This window comes from Bombina bombina, chromosome 2, assembly GCF_027579735.1.
Source record: "Bombina bombina isolate aBomBom1 chromosome 2, aBomBom1.pri, whole genome shotgun sequence".
Taxonomy (NCBI): Eukaryota; Metazoa; Chordata; class Amphibia; order Anura; family Bombinatoridae; genus Bombina; species Bombina bombina.
The window spans coordinates 100,707,269-100,727,049 of NC_069500.1; the positions used below are offsets into that span (position 1 = coordinate 100,707,269).

The 19,781-nt window shown below is 36.8% G+C and overlaps 1 protein-coding gene across 1 annotated transcript in view; it reads right to left on the minus strand.

Moving 5' to 3' along the window:
• PRLR (prolactin receptor) overlaps positions 1-19,781 on the minus strand; it is a 66,050-nt gene that overhangs the window by 37,246 nt on the left and 9,023 nt on the right. The window contains exon 2 of the mRNA XM_053701201.1: positions 2,409-2,529. Coding sequence (XP_053557176.1) covers positions 2,409-2,481 — 73 coding nt within the window. The 5' untranslated portion in view covers positions 2,482-2,529. The remainder of the gene's footprint in view (positions 1-2,408; positions 2,530-19,781) is intronic.

Below are 19,781 nucleotides of genomic sequence, written 5' to 3' on the forward strand. Positions count from 1 at the left end.
TATACATTTGCAAGAGCACTAGATAGCAGCACTTTTTCCTGCCATGTGCACGCTACCTACCTAGTTTTCTCTTCAACAAAGAATACCACGAGAATGAAGCAAATTTAATAATAGAACTAAATTAGAAACTTTTTTTTTTTTTAAATTATATGCTCTGATTCACAGAAGATAAATGTTGGTTTTTATTTCCCTTTAAATGACGGTTATAGATTTTGTATATTGTCCTCTTTATGCAGCGTGGGACAAGCATTATTTTTCCACACAGCAAGAGGTGTTTAATGATTCTTAGTGAGGAAATCATCCCCATAATTTGCTTCTTGTTTCATGCTATACAGGTTCTGGTTTGCTGCATCGCCCATGTATTTACTTAAAGTGACAGAAAAAGGGCAATACCCTGTTAGTCAGTGTATTTAAAGAAAGAAATTCATTTTATAAAGAGAATAACTAAAGTGATTTACAGGCGATGCCTTTAAAAAGAGACCATTTCCCCAATATTGTTCTCCCCTTTAATTAGTTCCCAATGATCTATTTTACCTGCTAGAGTGTATTACAATGTTTACAAGTAGTTCCTTTACCCTTATTTCAACATTTGGAATAGCTGATTTAGCCTGTGGTATCCCCACCTATACTGAAAGCTTTTGGCAGGCTATGTATACACAGCTAGCAGAAGAAATTACACTCCTGGTGGGGTGTAGAAGAGAACTAATGACATGATCATGTTCTAAGTATTGGGCATTGGTTTACAAACAGATATAAGATAAGGAAGCATGTGTGTGTGTACACAGAGTGATAACATAATGAAATATAATTTTACCTGCAAGCTCAACCCATGGTAATAGGTTGTGGTTTCAAAGCACAAAAACAGCAATTTCATATACACAAATAAACCTGAATGCAATTTATCATACATTTTATACTGGTATAACAAGTCCGCGGAAATACATTAAGGGAAAACAATTTTACAGTTTACCAATAGTGGATACAGTTGAAAGCTTTCAGGACACGGATTGTCTCTTGGTCAGGAATTCTGATAAACACTCTGTGTAAGTGATCAACTATAGTCAGTTAAAAAAATGTTTCCATCTAATGGGCAGTACACAACTATCCAGGTACTCACTGTGTTGGAAAATAGTAAAGATTATTTTAAACCCCCCCTCCCCACACGTGTGCTGTTGTAACTATACAGTACTATAAAAGAAAGTTTACTGTCTCTCTAAATAAAAGCCATCTCCCACACTGCTTGAGAAAGGAGCATTCACCCTTTGGCAACGAGCAAACAAATGTCAGCACTTAAAAAGCTTCTGACTTTATCATCCTTTGTCATAATATAGGTTTTAAAAAAACACAAACATAATTTTAGAGCCCAATGCCCCTCTTTAAAGGGGTATTGGGCTTTGTTCGTTTGATATCCTTTGTTGATTGCCTAGGAAGGCTCAGGAGCAGCAATCCACTACTGGGAGCTAGTGGCTGTTTGGTAGATGCACATTTATGCCTCTTATCATTGGCTAACCCAATGTGTTCAGCTAGCTCCCAATAGTGTTTGTTGCTCATTCAACAAAGGATACCAGAGAATGAAGCAAATTTCATAGAAATAAATTGGAAAGTTGTGGGCAGGTGCATTCAGAAGGAAACTGATGCCAAAGATTGAGGCCGCCAGCAGCATTTGGCTGTTATCGGAGACAGATTTATTTCGTGAAAATGTAAAACTATGATCTGTGCAAATTCAGATCTTTAATTCATCAAAATTGACATTTCACTCATTTTCTTCAAAAATTAATCCTGACAGCCACTGCAGCACTTCCTCCGCCCGTCGTAAGCCGTCTTCGCGGGTCCAAAATGACGAATCTGGCTTTCTTCAATCATGACGTTGCATCAGGCTATGATCCCCCCTGGGGGGAAAGCCGTGATTGGAGGAAGTCAGATTTGTCATTTCTGACGTAAGAAGAGGCTTCCGACGGCCGGGGGAATCGCTGGAGCGGCTGTCAGGATTAAAAAGTTAAGTTTTTGAAGAAAAGAAGTGAAATGCAAATTTTGATGAATTAAAGTGCCCTTGTTTTTAATAGGTTTTTTATAAACCGGGCAATAATTCATCCAAATTGACCTTCACTTTAATGTGTTCAACTTTCTCAAGAAGAAATCCAGTTCCTAAAATAGCCAAATGTTGCTGGTGGCCTCCATCTTAGATATTAGTTTCCTTCTGAGTACAGTTTAAAAATGCACGCTCTATCTTAATCATGAAAACATGCTTGTGTTATGTCCCCCCTCTAAACCTTGGGGGTCTTTCTCTACTTTTGTAAGTGAACTAAAAAAATAAAATAAAAAAAAAAAAAAAAAAAAATTTTATAAATTAATATTATACATTGAGAAAATTCTAACACATATGAATGAGTAAGGTATGCTGCGCTTACCATCCAAAAACGTTGTATTGAAAATAACCAATAAAAGGAAAGGAAGTGATGCGGTTGCACGTCTCTTCTGCATGCTGAAAGCCTATTTCAGTTCCAATACAAAGTGGAGTTTATGGGATCACTAGAAAATAAAAATAAAGATATATTGAGGATATTAGTGACAGTTTACATTATCACAAACACAACATGCTAGTTGGTCAGAAGATGTTTATAAGGCCCAGCATGCCGATGGGTAAACAAGGCTTAACAAAACAAAAAAGGTTCTATAGCTGTAAAGCATTATATTTTTAATAAACAGCTCCTCTTGATTCGGCAGCATTTAAAAAGGTTTTCAATTTATTTATCTTATCAAATTTACTTTGGTATCCTTTGTTGAAATGCAGGTAAGTAGGCTCAGGTGTTTGGAGCATTATATGACAGCGGTTTTTCAAGAATACTTTTAACAGTATTATACATATGGAAGATCATTAGAAGGCTGCAGTGTTTGCCGTTATTAACCCCTTAATGACCACAATGTACCCTGTATATCACTGGTCGTTAAGGGTTTTTTCAGGACATAATAGCACAAGTCTAGCAAGAACACACTATTAATGCACTCCCTCCAGCAGGCTTTGTGGAATAGAGCAGTCTCAACGCTGGTGGCAAGACCGCGCTATAAAACAATCAAGTCCCAAAAAAAGGCCAACGACATACAGGGTACGTCGCTGGTCCTTAAGGGGTTAAATCTCCAGACAACGGCAAGCTACCTACCTAGGTACGCTCTTCAGCATACCATAAGAACAAAGCAAATTTCATAACAGAAATAAATTGGAAAAACTTAAAAATAAATAAAATTTGAATGCCGTGTCTAAATCGCAAAAGAAAAAAAAAACAACAAAAACGTATTCTATGTTTCTTTAAAGGACACAATAAACCTTAAAACGTTTATGGTTTAATTATGTCCCTTTAAAAAGCAAGCCTGGCATAATCCTCCTGCCACCTCCAGAAAAGGCAACAGATGAATCAGCCAATCAAGCCCCTAACTCAAAGTGTCAATAGCAGCTCAAAAAAAAAAAAAAATCAGTTGCTAAGGTTTCTAGGCTCTGTGAAATGTTAACAGGTGTATTCATGCGCTGCACAACTATATTTTATATAGCAGGCATGAGAATTACTGCAAGGTTAACGATCCTTTAAAGAGAACCCTCACAGCACAAACAACGTACAGCGCACACAGTATGGCACTTCTCATGTACACTGACCATACTGCTCAGAAAAAAAATTGGAAATCTACTTGCAGCTCCAGACCACTGCTGCTAAACCAACTAAACAGCATGGTGGCAGCAGCATTGCAAAAAGCTGCATGTGTACCTGCCATTGGTTCTGTGGATACGAGACAAGAGGGAGAGAAGGCACTTATAGTGCCACTTATCCAGTCACAGGTCAGAAAGTGTGGGGAGACACCTGTGGATATAAACGTTATATGTGGTGTACGTAGGTCTAAATATATAATCCTATGCAGTAGTGGACCTACTCAACAGAAGGTGCCCCCCCAAGTAACTCAGTAGCAAGCAATAGGAATAATAAACTTGCTGCTGCATTAGGATTGTACTCATACTACACAAGCCTATGCATAGACTGGCTGCTATGGGCTACTGAACCTGCTGCGCCAATTGTAGTTCCGCCTCTGATCCTATGATATAGAAGCCAAAGATTTTCTAGCTTCTGTATTTTTGCATTACCTCTTAGATTTCAAAAATGTTTTTCAAGCCCTGTTTAATACATTATTTAGATGTCTTTGCAAAAACATGGCAGGGGGTGTTGGTCGAAAACACTTTTTGCTATACAGAGTAGTTCTTTATTTTACTTGTAATATCCTTTTTAACAGTGCTTACAGCTGGGGTGTTAGTATGAATAAAAAGGTTCAGAAGGAACGTTTTCTAAAGCATGCCATTGTAACTTCTTAATTGGGGATGACCAGTGATAGGCAAGGTGTCCGTACATGGACACTGGTATCTGTGACTGGCCCTTGCAGTGCCCGCCACCTGTTTTGCGGTGAGGAGGGAGGAGTAGGACAGATGAATGCTGGTCCTCACTCCTCCTTGACGCAGGCGGCACCACGTTTTGCTGGGTTGGCGCCGCACCCACGGGCCGCCGCCTAGTAGTGGGAAAATGAATGAGAGGGAAGAAGCAAGCTGCCTGCAGTGCAGCCTGCGTCAACCACCCGTGAGCCGTGACCCGTCCCGATTCCTTGATCTGTGCGGCAGCCTGGTGCTGGTGTCTGTGTCTAGAAGACCGCCGCCTACTCTGATAAACCTTACCTAACCAAATAGATAACAAACCATGATAATCATACAATTAACATCAAGGTGGGTGAGTTTGGTTAGGAGTTGCACACAGAGAAAGGTTAGAATTTTTAAAATATTTTATACTAGTATACCACAAGCAGTCTTTATATAAATGTTATTTTAAACTTGTTTGATTAGATGACTAATTTGTACTTGTGGAACTAGACCAAGGGCAACCAACAAGAAGCCTATTTGACAGCAAAGTGCCGCTCTCCTGACTTATAGAAACCTAGAATGTGTTGGCAGATAGGAACCATTCGGCCCATCTAGTCTGCCCAATTTTCTGAATACTTTTTTTTTTTTCCCAATTCTTTTTATTATTTGCGTTCACAAGCATATATAAAACATGGCAATTACAGATACATATCGTGGATACAGGCTCGCACAGGAGTCTCACATAAACATAATTATCAAAAGTTAGAAGACTTTGAGTGTGTGGCCCTTTCCAAATGTGGAATATGAGTCCATAATACGTTGGCAAGTGAGAGAAATAGTCCATATGATCACCCAAATACCACATTACATTTTCTGTATACAAAATTAACATAAACCTTACAACATTGTTTAACTATTCATTTAACTAAGTCTAGCAATCAAGTGAGAAGGGGACAAAGAGATGGAAACGGGGGAAAAGGAAAGAGGAGGGATAGGAGAGAGGAAAAAGAAAAAAAATCTGAATACTTTTATTAGTTCCTGGCCTTATCTTATACCTAGCATAGCCTTATGCCTATCCCATGCATTTTTTAAACTCCTTCACTGTTCTCTACCACTTCTGCTGGATGGCTATTCCACCATGTATCCACTACCCTCTCTGTAAAGAGAGTGTTTTTTGATGTTTTTAAATGTACCTTGGTGTCCTTCACTAAGGTCTGTACTTTGGAAAATGTCTGCCACAGCCTTGGTCTGTGCCTATCCCTGGGGATGACCATGATTTAAGAGCAGATTATAGGAGCCCACCCCCCATGCCCAGTAACGAAGTGGCTGAGGGTATTGGCAGCGACAAGGGAATCCATGGATGCTGGTGAAACCTGGAAATGCAGGGCTACTGCAGGGAGCTGGATGGAGTAGTAAATATTCAAACCTCTCAATCTCAGCTCCTTTAAGCCATGTGAGCACCCCTCTACCCACCACTTCCAAGGCAATCGCCTGCACTTTCAAACAACTCTAAATGAGGAGTCTCTAGGATATGAGCAGGCCATTAAAAAGTGCTAAAAACCTCTAAGACACCTTGTTTTGAATCCCAGAGGGCCCTCTTTAAAAAAAGGGATATTAAAAAATTCTGTTTCATTGTTGTAATAAAAAAGCACTAAGTAGTGGGTTAAAGCTAATATAAATTATTGCAATATGTATTATTCATAATTTAAATATTGTGGCAAATTGTAGCCACTCATTTCCGTTCCATATTATTCAAAAACTTCTCTCTAACCCTAAAAACCAGCACCGAAATGATATCCCAAAATTTCCCTGTAGGTTTAGGATTAATTTGGTTATAAATGGGGCTAAAAACAGCCAAGTCTCGAATATCTCGCCATTGGAAGACTCTACCAACACCGTCCAAAGTTATGTAGAAGTATAGAGTCACAGAACTTTTAAGCATTGAGGAACTTGAACACAAAGCTTTACAAATGTATTACTTTCCTAGAAGTAAAGTTCCTATAGGAAGAATCCCTACACTCGCCTAGTCAGCCAGTTATATCCCAGTCCACTGCTTAGCCTTAAAGGGACACTAAACCCAAATTTGTTCTTTCAGGATTCAGAAATTGCATGCTCTAATTTACTCCTATTATCAATTTGTCTTTGTTCTCTTGCTATCTTTATTTAAAAAGCAGGAATGCGAGCCTCTAATAAGCAAGCACTATCCATGGTGCTGAACCTAAAATGGACTGGCTGCTAAGATTTACATTCCTGCTTTTAAAATAAAGATAGCAAGAGACTGAAGAAAAATTGATAATACGAGTAAATTAGAAAGTTGCTTAAAATTTAATGCTCTATCTTAATCATGAAAGAAAAAAAATGGGTTCAGTGTCCCTTTAACCGTTAGGCTCCACACATAACCGAACCAGTAAGCTCACATATAATAGGAGAATAATGTATATGTCTTCTCTCCCCCTTCCCTTCCTCTTTAGCTACCTCTCCCCTTTCCTTTCTTACATTCCCACCTTTCTATTATGTTTGATACAATCAGTCTGGAAACTTCAAGATCGAAAGCCACTCTTGGGTCTGTGTCGCCTTGACAGGGCCAAACGGAACTCATGGAAACGGAACGGCTTAAACGGTATTGTACTAACATACTTGTGATTCTTTCAGAATTAATGTGAACTTCTGTACTTAGTTATATCTAACTTACGGAGAGAAAAAAAAAATATCTTTTAGGGATTGTACAACATTAATATTATTGCTATAAAAATAGCTTTCTGTATTGTCTGACAACCCTTGACCGCTTGCCTATATTTTCTAATGCATGCACTCAGCAGAGTTCCTACATTCACGGCTAATGCATTTTTATGTTCATATCTTTCAGACTTCTGTACGTTTGTTGTAGGTTTGCTTTCTACCTTAATTTTAAAAAAAAAAAAAAAAAAAAAAAAAAATGGGTTTTACTTTTTTAGATTTAAAAGGGATAGTCAAGTCAAAATTAAGAACTTTCATGATTCAGATAGAAAATGACATGCTCTAATTTACTTCTATTATCCTTGTTCTCTTGGTATCTTTATTTGAAAAAAGCAAGAATGTAAGCTTAGGAGCCAAATTATCCATTTTACCTGCTGGAGCATACAAAATAGCCAATTTACTTTTATATTGACATCCTTAGCTATACTGAAAGTTTCTATAGAAAAAGTATAGTTTCTATACTATAGAAAAGCTGTGTAAAGACTGCCAGCAGAAGAAATGACAGACATTAGGAGAGCTAAGTAATACAATGTTCATTCCCAGCTGTTCTTGCTAAGTATTGGGAATTTATATAGAGACTGATATAAAGGAAGATTTTGAATGTACAGAAAAATGTGCTACAATTGACTTTTATATACAAAAATAAACACAAAGGAGTAATTTATCATAGATTTTATAGTCTGCAATTACAGTATACTTATAAAATGTGAACAAAATTAAAAAAAAAAAAAAAAAAAAAAAAAAAAAAAGTTAAGCACAGGGGTGGAAATGCTAAACTGTCAAGCAGTTGAATAATGATGGCAAAAAAAGTTTTCCACTATAAATAAAATATTGTATTTTTTTTAATGGAAAACAAAGATTACGCAAATAAGGTTTTTTAAAAAAAAAATAACAAAAATATAATAATAAATACGAAAGGTCTCAATAGTGCATTATAGCTCTGAAGCTGGATTTAACAATGTGCTTAACCAGTTATACGCAGGCAATAGTGCCATAATAAAATGTTAACACATTAGAGCATTTTTCTTTTGCATAATTATGTCCCTTCACTGACTGTGGAAGCAACACACTTTAATAAAACTATTTTCTGAGTGATACAGTCTGACCTTCCCCTCAGGAAATGTCAGGGTGAGCTGGCATAGCTGTCTTATCTTCCCCAAAACCGCATGGACAAATGTAAGGAAATCTGCAATGGGTTTACAGACACTATGGCTATCCTGTTAAATACTGAACTTTGAGGAAAAAAAAATGTCTGTGTGTGATGGGAATATTTGGATTTTAATATAAAAACACTTTTGGAGAGAATATATTTATACTTTCATACTAGGAGTTCATCTTTCACTTTTTTTGTGATTCATAACATAAATTAATTTTCCTTTCTTTGATTTCCGGGTTTGTTTTTGTCCTATTCTTGAGGAGCACATATACCGTATATTTAAGCCAAAGGAATTTCTTAATCCCCAGGTTTTTTTTTTTATATTTGACCATATCAGGTACATTCAGTGTAAATAGTAAATCATGTACATTTGAAAGAGCTAAATAACCTTAGAGGTAGAAAAAAAAAAAAAAAAAAAGGTATGTGAATCACTTAAACATTAGGATATAGCAAGGATTTAAATTTCCAATTGGAAGCCTGAGGAGACAGTTTGAAGGCTGACGAGATGAGAAACTGGGCTCCATTTAAAGAAACATTGTACACATTTTTTTTAATTTTTTTTTTAAATTAAAATTGGGCTGATTTTCAGACTTCTCACCAAGCCCTAAATTATCAGATGTAGGCTTAAAGGGACATGAAACACAAACATTTTCTTTCATGATTCAGAGAGAATACAATTTTAAACAACTTTCTAATTTACTTCTATTATATAATTTGTTTAATTCTCTTGGTATCATTTGTTGAAGAAGCAGCAATGCACTACTGGTTGCTGACTAAACACATGGGTGAGCCAATGACAAGCGGTATATATCTGCAGCCACCAAACAGCAGCTAGAACCTAGGAGATTTGCTGCTCCTGAGCTTGCCAAGATAAACCTCTCAGCAAAGGATAACAAGAGAAGGAAGCAAATTAAATAATAGAAGTAAATTGGAAAGTGGTTTAAAATTATATTCTCTATCTGAATCATGAAAGAACATTTTTGGCTTTCATGTCCCTTTAAGTCTACAGATTCCTGCTTGCTCCTGTTAGGTTTTGAAAGTAAAGAGCAGTTTAGGTAAAGACCTATTGGAAAACTTGGTGGATCCTACATTCCTGATCTCATATGCTGTGGCCAATTAGACGCAGATGTAAGTTTTGTAACAACTCAATAAATAGAATATTGCAGGCTCAGGTAAATGTACCCATATTTATAAAGCAGACATTCTAGCCTCGCGGCAATGATTAAAACCAAGTACACTATCAGAGGTATTTTACAGAAAAGGAAGACAATATATAAGTATTATAATATACCTTCAAAGAATTCGATAAAAACTTTTTTTTAAATGTATCTTGTCCCCTTGTTCTCCTTTGTTGAAAAATAATTTCCTTCCCATGACAGCATATTGAAGTAGGTTCAAGAGCGTTCACGAGTCTCAAGTAAAACCACTGTATGCTCTTAAGGAATGTTTCAGCAAACGAGAATAGTTTTTTTTTTTTTTTTTAAATCAACTTTTATTTAAAGCATGAAAGTTTAACATCGACTTCCAGGTCCATTTTATGATTTCCAACAGTAGATTTTATTTATGAACACCACAAAATAATTGCATAGCCGAATACATCATGATACGTTTGAATTTGTAGATTGTAAGCAGCGCTCTCATTTTGTATTGTGTAGTTTATTTTATGTATCCATACTTTTTACAATAAATCCATATCACTGGGTACCCTTACTCATGTAAGCAGCACTGTGCAATGTGATTGTACTTTAGAAATAAATGTAAATGACAAATACTATGAAGTAAAAGATTACTTAATACAGCTGGTGCTAATCACAATTTTTAATTCTATAGAGCCAAAACACAATGCACTCAAACTAAGTGTTCCAAATGAGTTATATTCTTCTGCTTTAGAAAAGCTTATAAAGCTTTTATGTGCTTCAGAATTATATAGACTATTTTTGTAGATAAATCATTAAAACTTTTCTATAGCATTAGAATATACCTATACCTCTGATATCTGAAATCCTTCCGCCATATGGCAACATGGGTTCCACAAATTACTCTGTTCCTAATTTGGCTTTTTATAAAGCAGTTCTACATAGCACCAGCAGGGGGAAGTAGTGTACTGATCAGTACCTTTTTATGGTGCTGGATTTAGTCCTAATTAATAGAGAATTCAATTATACAACATATAGGAAAATTTGAGTATATATCTTGTATCGGAAATGCTCCTTTAAACAAATTAGAAAAAGTACACACCATTTAAAAAAAAAAAAAAAATAAGCATAGACTATACAATTTGCAAACAAAGTTTGCCAAAGTCTAATGTTTATTATACAGAGTTCGATTTATATTTTTTATGGTATCACCCACTAATGTTTATGAACGCACACCTTGCAGATTGTTCTCGTATAGTAGATATGGGTCAATAAATCACCAAAATTTACTTTGTAATCAAGAAGCAGTTCAATTGCAAGAAGACAACTTGCAAAAAAAGGTATTTAAAATTATTGGATTGCAGAGAGATTTAGGGATTATAATCTCACAAAATAATTTGGAGTATATTAAAAAGGGACGGTCTAGTCAAAATGTAACTCATGATTCAGATAGGGCATGTCATTTTAAACAACTTTCCAATTTACTTTTATCATCAAATTTGCTTTGTTCTCTTGGTATTCTTTGTTGAAAGCTAAACCTAGGTAGGCTCATAAATCAATTTCTAAGCCTTTGAAGGACGCCTCTTATCTCAGTGCATGTTGACAGTTTTTAACAGCTAGACAGCGCTAGTTCATGTGTGCCATATAAATAACAGAGTCAGCACTGATGGGCTAAAAGGCAAGTTTGTAAAAATAACTGAAGGGGAAGTCTGCAGAGGCTTAAAGGGATTATCTACACCATAGTCATCTTGAAGTTTTACCTTAGATTAAGCTGCAAATAGCCTCCTGTGCCCTTTCTATATCATGCACCAGGAACAGTAAATAAGTTATTTTAAAATGAACAGTTTCTGGCCACTTTGAAATGGCTGCCAAACTCCGCCCAGTGATGACATCACAGTCTGGGATACAGCTAGGCACTCTGCTAAAGAGCATTGAAAATCTGTTAAATCCAACTAGTGAGCCTTACAGAGGTAAAACGTATATTAATATAACAGTGTTAGTTATGCAGAACTGGGGAATGGGTTATCTATCTTTTTAAACAAACATTCTGGAGTAGACTATCCCATTAAAAATTAAATAAGATATATATATATATATATATATTTTTTTTATTAACAATATCATAGCAATACGTATAAAAGGTCAGCAAAAAAAAAAAAGAGAATTTAGAAGTTACAAAATGTTGTGACACTTGTAGGATGACTTGATGCGACAAGCATGCCTCTCCCCACTGCCAGATAATAGTCTCCAAATAGAACAAATTTGGGGGGGGGGGGGGGGGGAATGTTAAATCTGAAACTTGATCTTTATGGATATCTTTTCTCTAAAACAGAGGTTGCCAAATGTATCTATATGACATAGGAACCAAAACTAGAATTTTAGGAGAAATACCTCATTGTTTCTTGGTATTTTCCTAGCCCTGCTCTACAACATCCATCAGGATGCACCAATGACAAACACCTTTTAATCTCCCCGTTATATTTTTTTTAGTAGACTTAAGGGACACTAAAAACAAAATAACTGCTAGATATAATAATGTAGTCAAAGCAAAGACTAGACTAAGAAGAATATGTAGATGAATATTTAAAAATGTGTTGCTTAAATATAATAATAATAATAATAATAATAATAATAATAATAATAATAATAATAAATAATATTGCATTGAGCAATGATACTTTTTTATTGGACTAACTATACATTTAAAAGATGATGCAATACTATTACTATTTTGATATCTAAATTTCTGGACTAACACGGCTACTACAATCAACGTACAGTATATATGTGTGTATGTAATATATATATATATATATATATATATATATATATATATATTTATTTATTTATTACACACATATACATACAATCTCAAGTGTGCAAACAGCAGCTGTGTGATATACAGTACTGTGCAAAAGTCTTAGGCCACCGTTAGATTTGTTGTTTTAGCAATGGTATAATGACCATATATAATTATTTCTCAGTCTCTTTATTAGACTACAACCAGAAAATACACAATATTTGTATGCAGTATTAAAAAAACACAAAAAACCTGAAACAAACAAACAGAAAAAACTGTTTATATAGGCTAAAGTGGCAGGTGTGATCTCCCCTTACACTTTAGCAATAGCAGGAACTTGGTTCTCATAAACCTAAATGGAACCATAATTAATGTCAATGCCAACACCTATAATTGTCCTATTTCATGTCAAAATGACTGCTGTGAAAAAGGTCTATTACATTAGGTTTGTGCAAGACATGCTTGAACATTACATACACATATGGTATGAGTTTAATTAAATTGGAAGCTTGCTAATAAGACCAACATTCAATCACATCATTCCACTCAAAATGCCAAAGATCACAGAATTTGACAGCTATAAAATCATACTTTTGCATTAGCAAGGCCACTCTCAAAGTGAAATGAGCAAACAAACTGGATAGTCAAGATGTGGTATTCAAGCGGTTATAAAGAAATTTGAAGAATCAGGAGAGGTCAAGGACAAAAAAAGAACTGTAAGGCCAAGAAAACTTTTAAAATCTGACGAGAAGTTTCTCAGAGTTTCTTCTTTGAGAGAACGGAAGAAGTCCAGCAAGGACCTGGCAGCTTCATCAGGATGCCAAGTTGACCCTTCTACAGTCTGAAGAAGCTTGATCAGGAATTGTCTTTGTGGAAGGGTAGCAGCCAAGTATCCACTTTTTCAGAGAGGGAACAGGGTGAAACGGCTAAGATATGCTAAAGCTCACAAAGATTGACATTTGTGGGTCCAATTGTCGACAATATGTGAGAAGAAGAGTTGGAGAGAGATGGAAGAATGAGGCCTTCAGTGAAACGTGGGGGGATGACCTTTCCTGGTTTGGGACTGTATTTCTGCAAGTGGTGTTGGCGATATTGTCCAAATCGATGGGATCATGAATGCTGCATAACATTGTTGCAAAACTGCTGCCAAATAGTGCTGCAGACACGTGCACACTCCTGCACTTACCTTCCTGCTTTTTAACAAAGGATAACAAGAAAATGAATACAATTTGATAATGGAAGTAAATTGGAAAGTTGATTCAAATTGCATGTTCTATCAATCATAAAATAATTTATTTTGTGTTTCATGTACCTTTAAGTATAACCTACTGCTTAGTGTTTTTATTTACTACAACAATGTAACAGACCCTTTAAACTTGAGTCAGTTTAGAGCATGCAATTTTATATAACATTCCAATTACTTCTACATTTGCTTTGATTCTTAAGTATTCTATGTATAAAAGTTCTCTAGCAATTCACATTTGGGAGCTAGCTGAGCACATCGGATGAGCCTATGGGGACGATTCATCAAGCTCCGGAAACAGGAGTTAAGTGGTCTAGTGAAATGCTTGTGCAATAGCTGTCGGCAGTTATCGATGTGCAGCGGACATGATCAGCTACAGCGGATAATGTCCGCTCACATTATAATAAATCGGCCCCTATGAGGCATATAATCACCATCTAGCTTCCAGTACAGTATTGCTGCTCTTGAGCCTACCTAGGTTTACTCTTCAACAAAGGTTACCAAAGAACAAAGCAAAATTGATAATAGAAGTAAATTAAAATGTCACACTATTTGAATCATGATTGTTTAATTTTTACTACTGTCTCGATAATAACTTAGTTAAATCAGTGAATGTGTGATTAACCCTAGCAATCCCATGATTTAAAGGGACAATCAAGCCCCCCCAAAAAACTCCTGATTTAAATAGGGAATGTAATTTTAAACAACTTTCCAATTTACTTTTATCACCAATTTTGCTTTGTTCTCTTGGTATTCTAAGTTGAAAGCTAAACCTAGGAGGTTCATATGGTAATTTCTTAGACCTTGAAGAATGCCTCTAATCTGAATGCATATTGACCACTAGAGGGCATTAGTTCATGTGTTTCATATAGATAACATTGAGTTCATGCAAGTGAAGTTACCCTGGAGTGAGCACCGATTGGCTAAAATGCAAGTTTGTCAAAACAACTAAAACAAGGGGGAGGGTGTCTGCAGAGGCTTAGATACAAGGTAATTACAAAAGTAAAAAGTGTATTTCTGAGGGGGCGGAGCCAACTGCCGAAGCTAACAGACGTGTATCATGAGAGCTCCCTCGGCTAAACTCTATTAATAGGGGTTATTTCAAAGATTTCTACTATAAATTGCACCTCTAGCACACAAAGATCCTAAGCTATTTATTGGGTCACTAAGAGTAATAAAAGATTTGCTCTGTAAATTTAATTTCAAGAAACAGTCTCGCCAGCCGGTGAGAGGCCTACATATACTGTCATAAGTATATCTGTACGGACGATACATAACTACTAACCACTGGAATCGGATTAAAGAACATTTTACTCCTCCCGGAGAAACCGGGTCAACTACCTGACCACATTACTAAGGAGACCGCAGCTAACAATGGACGAATCTTACAGTGATATTAAAATGGCGCTGGAAAAATTTGAAGCAGCATACTGCAGCAAAATGGAGGACTTGCTAGCCTCTCTGCGCTCAGAGTTTGCTTCATCAGCTTGCTCTCCTCCAGACCCGGAGCTCTGTTCAGCAAATATTGGTCCGATTGGTTACGTGGGCTCCTCGGAGGAGCTGTTACCTCATGCAATGGACTGCTTTCCGGCCGTGTCACCTATTCTAAACTCCTGTCCTGCTCAGTCTTGGGAGTCGCAGTACACTGATTTACCTGTGAAATTGAGTCCTCCCGGTGGCTGTCAATCGGGTGCAATAACACAGAGCAGAGGCCGACTCGTCTGGCTAGTAGTAGCCCAAGGAGGTTGGGATGAGGCGAGAGGAAGAGCACAGTCACGCAGCCCTGACTATGGCTGGAGGTTACCTGCTGCTGAGATGGTCGACACCTCTCTTGATCCCCCAGCCATGCCGCATAGATCAGCTACTATGAGACTAAACACAGCGCTACTGCGGCAAAGGCGGCATCACTCTCTCCCGGGACGGGCGCACTTGGCTCATACAGCTCTCAGCCGGTATAGATTGATCCTAGCTCAGCGGGAGCTCACCGGCTATTATGAAGAGTCTTCTATGCCGAAAATAGCAGAAATGTCGGAACTGTTCCTGCAGAGACTGGAGATCCGACAATGGTCTGGGCCCAAGTTATGCCTCGCAGTATCATCAGGTTTGAAAGTGATTCTTATGAAAACTGGCATAGGCTGATATCTTTGGTTTTACAGCCTGAACCCATTGCTGGGTATTCAATGTCTGGGCATTCTAATGAAAGCTGGCAGGTTTGAGGAGAGTGCCCAATTTGTTATACCTGGCACTATATATTTTATTACTAATATACACCTTGAACTTTTAGTCATTCTACAGCTTATCGGAATAATTTTAATTGCGACAGGATTAAAATGACCAATGTGAAGTTTGATATGCATAGGGTAATGGTCTGCAGCTATTATGTAAGATAGCAGTTATAACATAGAGATCCAGATATCGATGTTAATATTGCTTGTCTTGAATGTGACTATAGGAATAGATTGAAAGTCTAATATCTTCTCCATCTAGGTTTACCTGCCATATCAAAGTGTGCGTTTGTAATGTTCTACTCAGCATGCTTTTATTATAGGGGTATCTCTCTGTGTATATACTATGCCTATAAATCTTCAGACTAGGTATGAGAAAATTTGCACGCACTGAATATGAGCTGTTAGATAACCTCATTGAAGCACATTGACTCATTTCTATTGTGTTAGTTGTCCAGCTTTTAAATACTGCGTCTATCTCAGCTTTCTACACTTTATGAATAATACTGAATATATAGTATCTCATAATAACATCCTTAGACACAAAGCCAATCCTAAAACAGATATACATAATCTATCAATAACTGTATACAATACGGCTCTGGAAAGGTGCCTACGGCAGCGACTCAACCCTCATTAATATAATCTGTAAGACGCAGGTATTCTTTACTAGGGTTAGTTTATTGCCTTGTACTCACACTATATGTGGGTTCGCATCTCACTCTACGCCTTCTTACAATAGTACCATCAGCTTACTAAATAAGTTTTTGCATATATCCATTTTAAACTGACAATCTGCTATAGTTCTATGTTATCTGTGTGTAGTTATTGGGACGCTGATTTTGTACTTTACTAGCCAGCCTTTCTAAGCCAGAACATACATTAAAGGTAAAATAATACTAACAGGGCCTGTGATATAATGCACTGGTTAGTATGTTTAAAATGGTCCTAGAAGCTTCATAAACGTATGATTATAGAGCATGTTATATTGCGTCTTAATTATGCCTATACATCTTTAATGCCCTACCTCCCTTGAAACCTTACCGCTAAGATCCCAATGTGTGCTATTATCTGCTATCGTTATAGGTATTTCATAGACTACTATAGCTGCTTATAGGCTTTGAAATGTGCCTCCGTACCACAATTTAAGTTGTACTTCTAGAGACATTCTCCTATTGTACTACAACTATACACCTACACCTCATGCTACTATGATGGAAAGGGGATGCTCTACATATTCCTATTATCTAGTATGAATTCATTATACTTATCTTTGCTAGATATATAGTATACCCCAGATGTTAAAAGATAAATATACAATTGTACCCAACATGTATCTCTAATACCGTATAGTATGGCCCATACTTACAGGTTTATTATCTCCTATATATTTTTACTTTTTAACTACTATACTATTCCCAGGTTTCTGTTTTACAGAGCCACTAGTTCCCATGACATCACTCTACCGACTGTATCTCCCCTCCTCCTTTCCCGCTCTGTATCTGTGAGCGGGTCATATCCACCATCCCTCAACCGTCTCTGTCCAGTGGTGACATTATCCCTGAGGGGAGATACTGCATTAATGCTCTAATAATGTAATATAGGCCTCATCCTAACCAGGATGGAGCTATACCTGCTCTTTCTTGATGCGCATTACGACTTACACTTAACTACCGTATAGCTTAGTCTTGCACGCCACGTTTTATATTATAATAAATAATTGACAGTCAATTAACATCTCTATGGTCTTCCGCCCCCCCCCATTGTTGTTGGCCATAGCTAGTTACATTGCTATCCCTATCATTTTCCTCAAATATCTTAAGTACGTAATAATATGATTACATAGAAAAATTATTTGTATAAGCGGTGCTTACCCGCTGACATTTCCCTAATTTCCCTCTTGCTCTTTATTTTGCTCTTGATATTATGACCCTGCCCTTAACAATGAGAAATATTCAATTATATGACGAATTAGTTCATAATAAATTGGGTCTATCTAGTAGCTACAATGCTCTTTTAGAGCGTCTTTTACCACTATGGCCTGGAATAATAGCTACTCACAGTATCCTATAAAAAACATAAAAGGAGGATTTCAGATATATTTTGACATTCATGTTATGTTTTCTTTTCCTGTCATATTGTTGTTAAGACAATCACTGCTATGTTTTGTAATATGTATATGTCATGGTTTTATGTTGTCATTTTGAAAAACCCTCAAAAATCATTTAAAAAAAAAGTGTATTTCTTTAACAGTGTTGGTTATGCAAAACTGGGGAATGGGTAATAAAGGGATTATCTTTCTTTTTAAAGAAGAAAAATTCTGGTGTTGACTGTCCCTTTAAACCTGTATTGCCCTAAACGCAAACAATGAGAAGGTTAAATAACTAACAAACATTCATGCAGAGGTGGAAGAAGCTTAACCAGAGGGGAGCAATGAAGTGGCTGTTAATGAGAAGGTTGAAAATTCTGTTCACACAAATGGCAAGTTGTGAGAGTATCTTTATATCACGTTTTATCTACTGAGATCACCAAGGGATAATGCACTTATTTTGCATCCTCAAATCACATTCAGCACCAATTAAATGGGGAATTTGACCTAGGAAGATAAGCAACCTCTTGCTTACAACTCACCAAGTGGAGAGCATGTAACAAATAAATGCATTAACCCCAATCGCATGGGAGGGGATCTAGAAGTACAGCTCTGGCCAAGCCGGACCGGCCATAGGGCATACAGAGCAAATGCACAATGGGCCGGGCTCTTATGTGGGCCTTGCTGCTATATAGAAGCCCCACCCTCTCAATATGGGCAACAACACTAGGATAGCTGTTACAATCTGCCTATTTTTAAAGGGACAGTCCATACAAAATTTGTTGTTTAAAAAGATAGATAATACCTTTATTACCCATTCCCCATCTTTGCACAACCAACATGGTTATATTAACATACTTTATAACCTTTAGACCTCAACATTTCTGTCTGTTTCTAAGTCCCTAAAGACAGCCCCATGATCACATGCTTTTGTATTTGCTTTTGACATCAGGGCAAGATAGTTCATGTGACCCATATAGATCACATTGTGCTGACGCCCGTGGATTCTAACAACACAGCACTAAATAGCTTAAATGCAAGTCAAAAGATAAAGTCATGTGATCAGGGGGCCATCAGAAAATGCTTAGAAACAAGGTAATAAAAAAAGGTAAGAAGTATATTAATATAACCGTGTTTTCTGTGCAACACTGGGGAATGGTTATTAAAAGGGATTATCTTTTAAAACAATACTTTTTTTTTTTAGTTGACTGTCTGGCTGCAGGACGGGAGATCTGGTCTATAATGGCTACTTAGCTTACAGAGGTTGCTCCGTGTTTAAATGCCCGGGCCTATTTTTGGTCTCCGTCCAGTCCTGGCCCTCTACAAATGTGACAAAATAGATTAACACAGGGCGTGACAAACCCAGGAGCCATTGGCTAAATTAAATTTTACCCTTGGCTACTAACTTTTTGGGTTATTCTCCATATATCTATATACAAATCCAACTGTCTGGCTCCTAAATATTCTTACTGGCTCCTAATTTTTAAACATATTTGTCAGGCACTGTTAACCAGAATTGTGCCTTTATAGTTCTGCTAATCCATGAAGTGACGATTACAAGTCCAATCATTTTTAGATGCGGTCTGCTGCATATTAGGGACGCACATTCGGATATTTTGTGAGGATATGAATGTTGACGTAAGCAGCGGCTTGTGCCCTCTGGATATTTTCGTAGCTGAATGCATATTCCTACTGCCTATTATTACTTCTATACTGGCATTCATATGCTATGGATACATAACCTAACAAGAGCTAATACAAGACTCCCTGCATAAAGCAGGTGGTCATTTTTTTAACCTCAACAGCCGATAGAAGGCAGTGGAAAATTCCAACGCCAGATATAGAAGAATCCTGAATGAGGATATAGTGACTGGACTACAGCAATCAATTATATAATTATATATTAAATCCAGTCCTTGACTGTTTGTTTACTTTAATTACACTTTTGTTTATTTTTTTATTCTAGCATGCTGATGACCCAATGGGCATTAGTTGGATGTCTCTTGAAA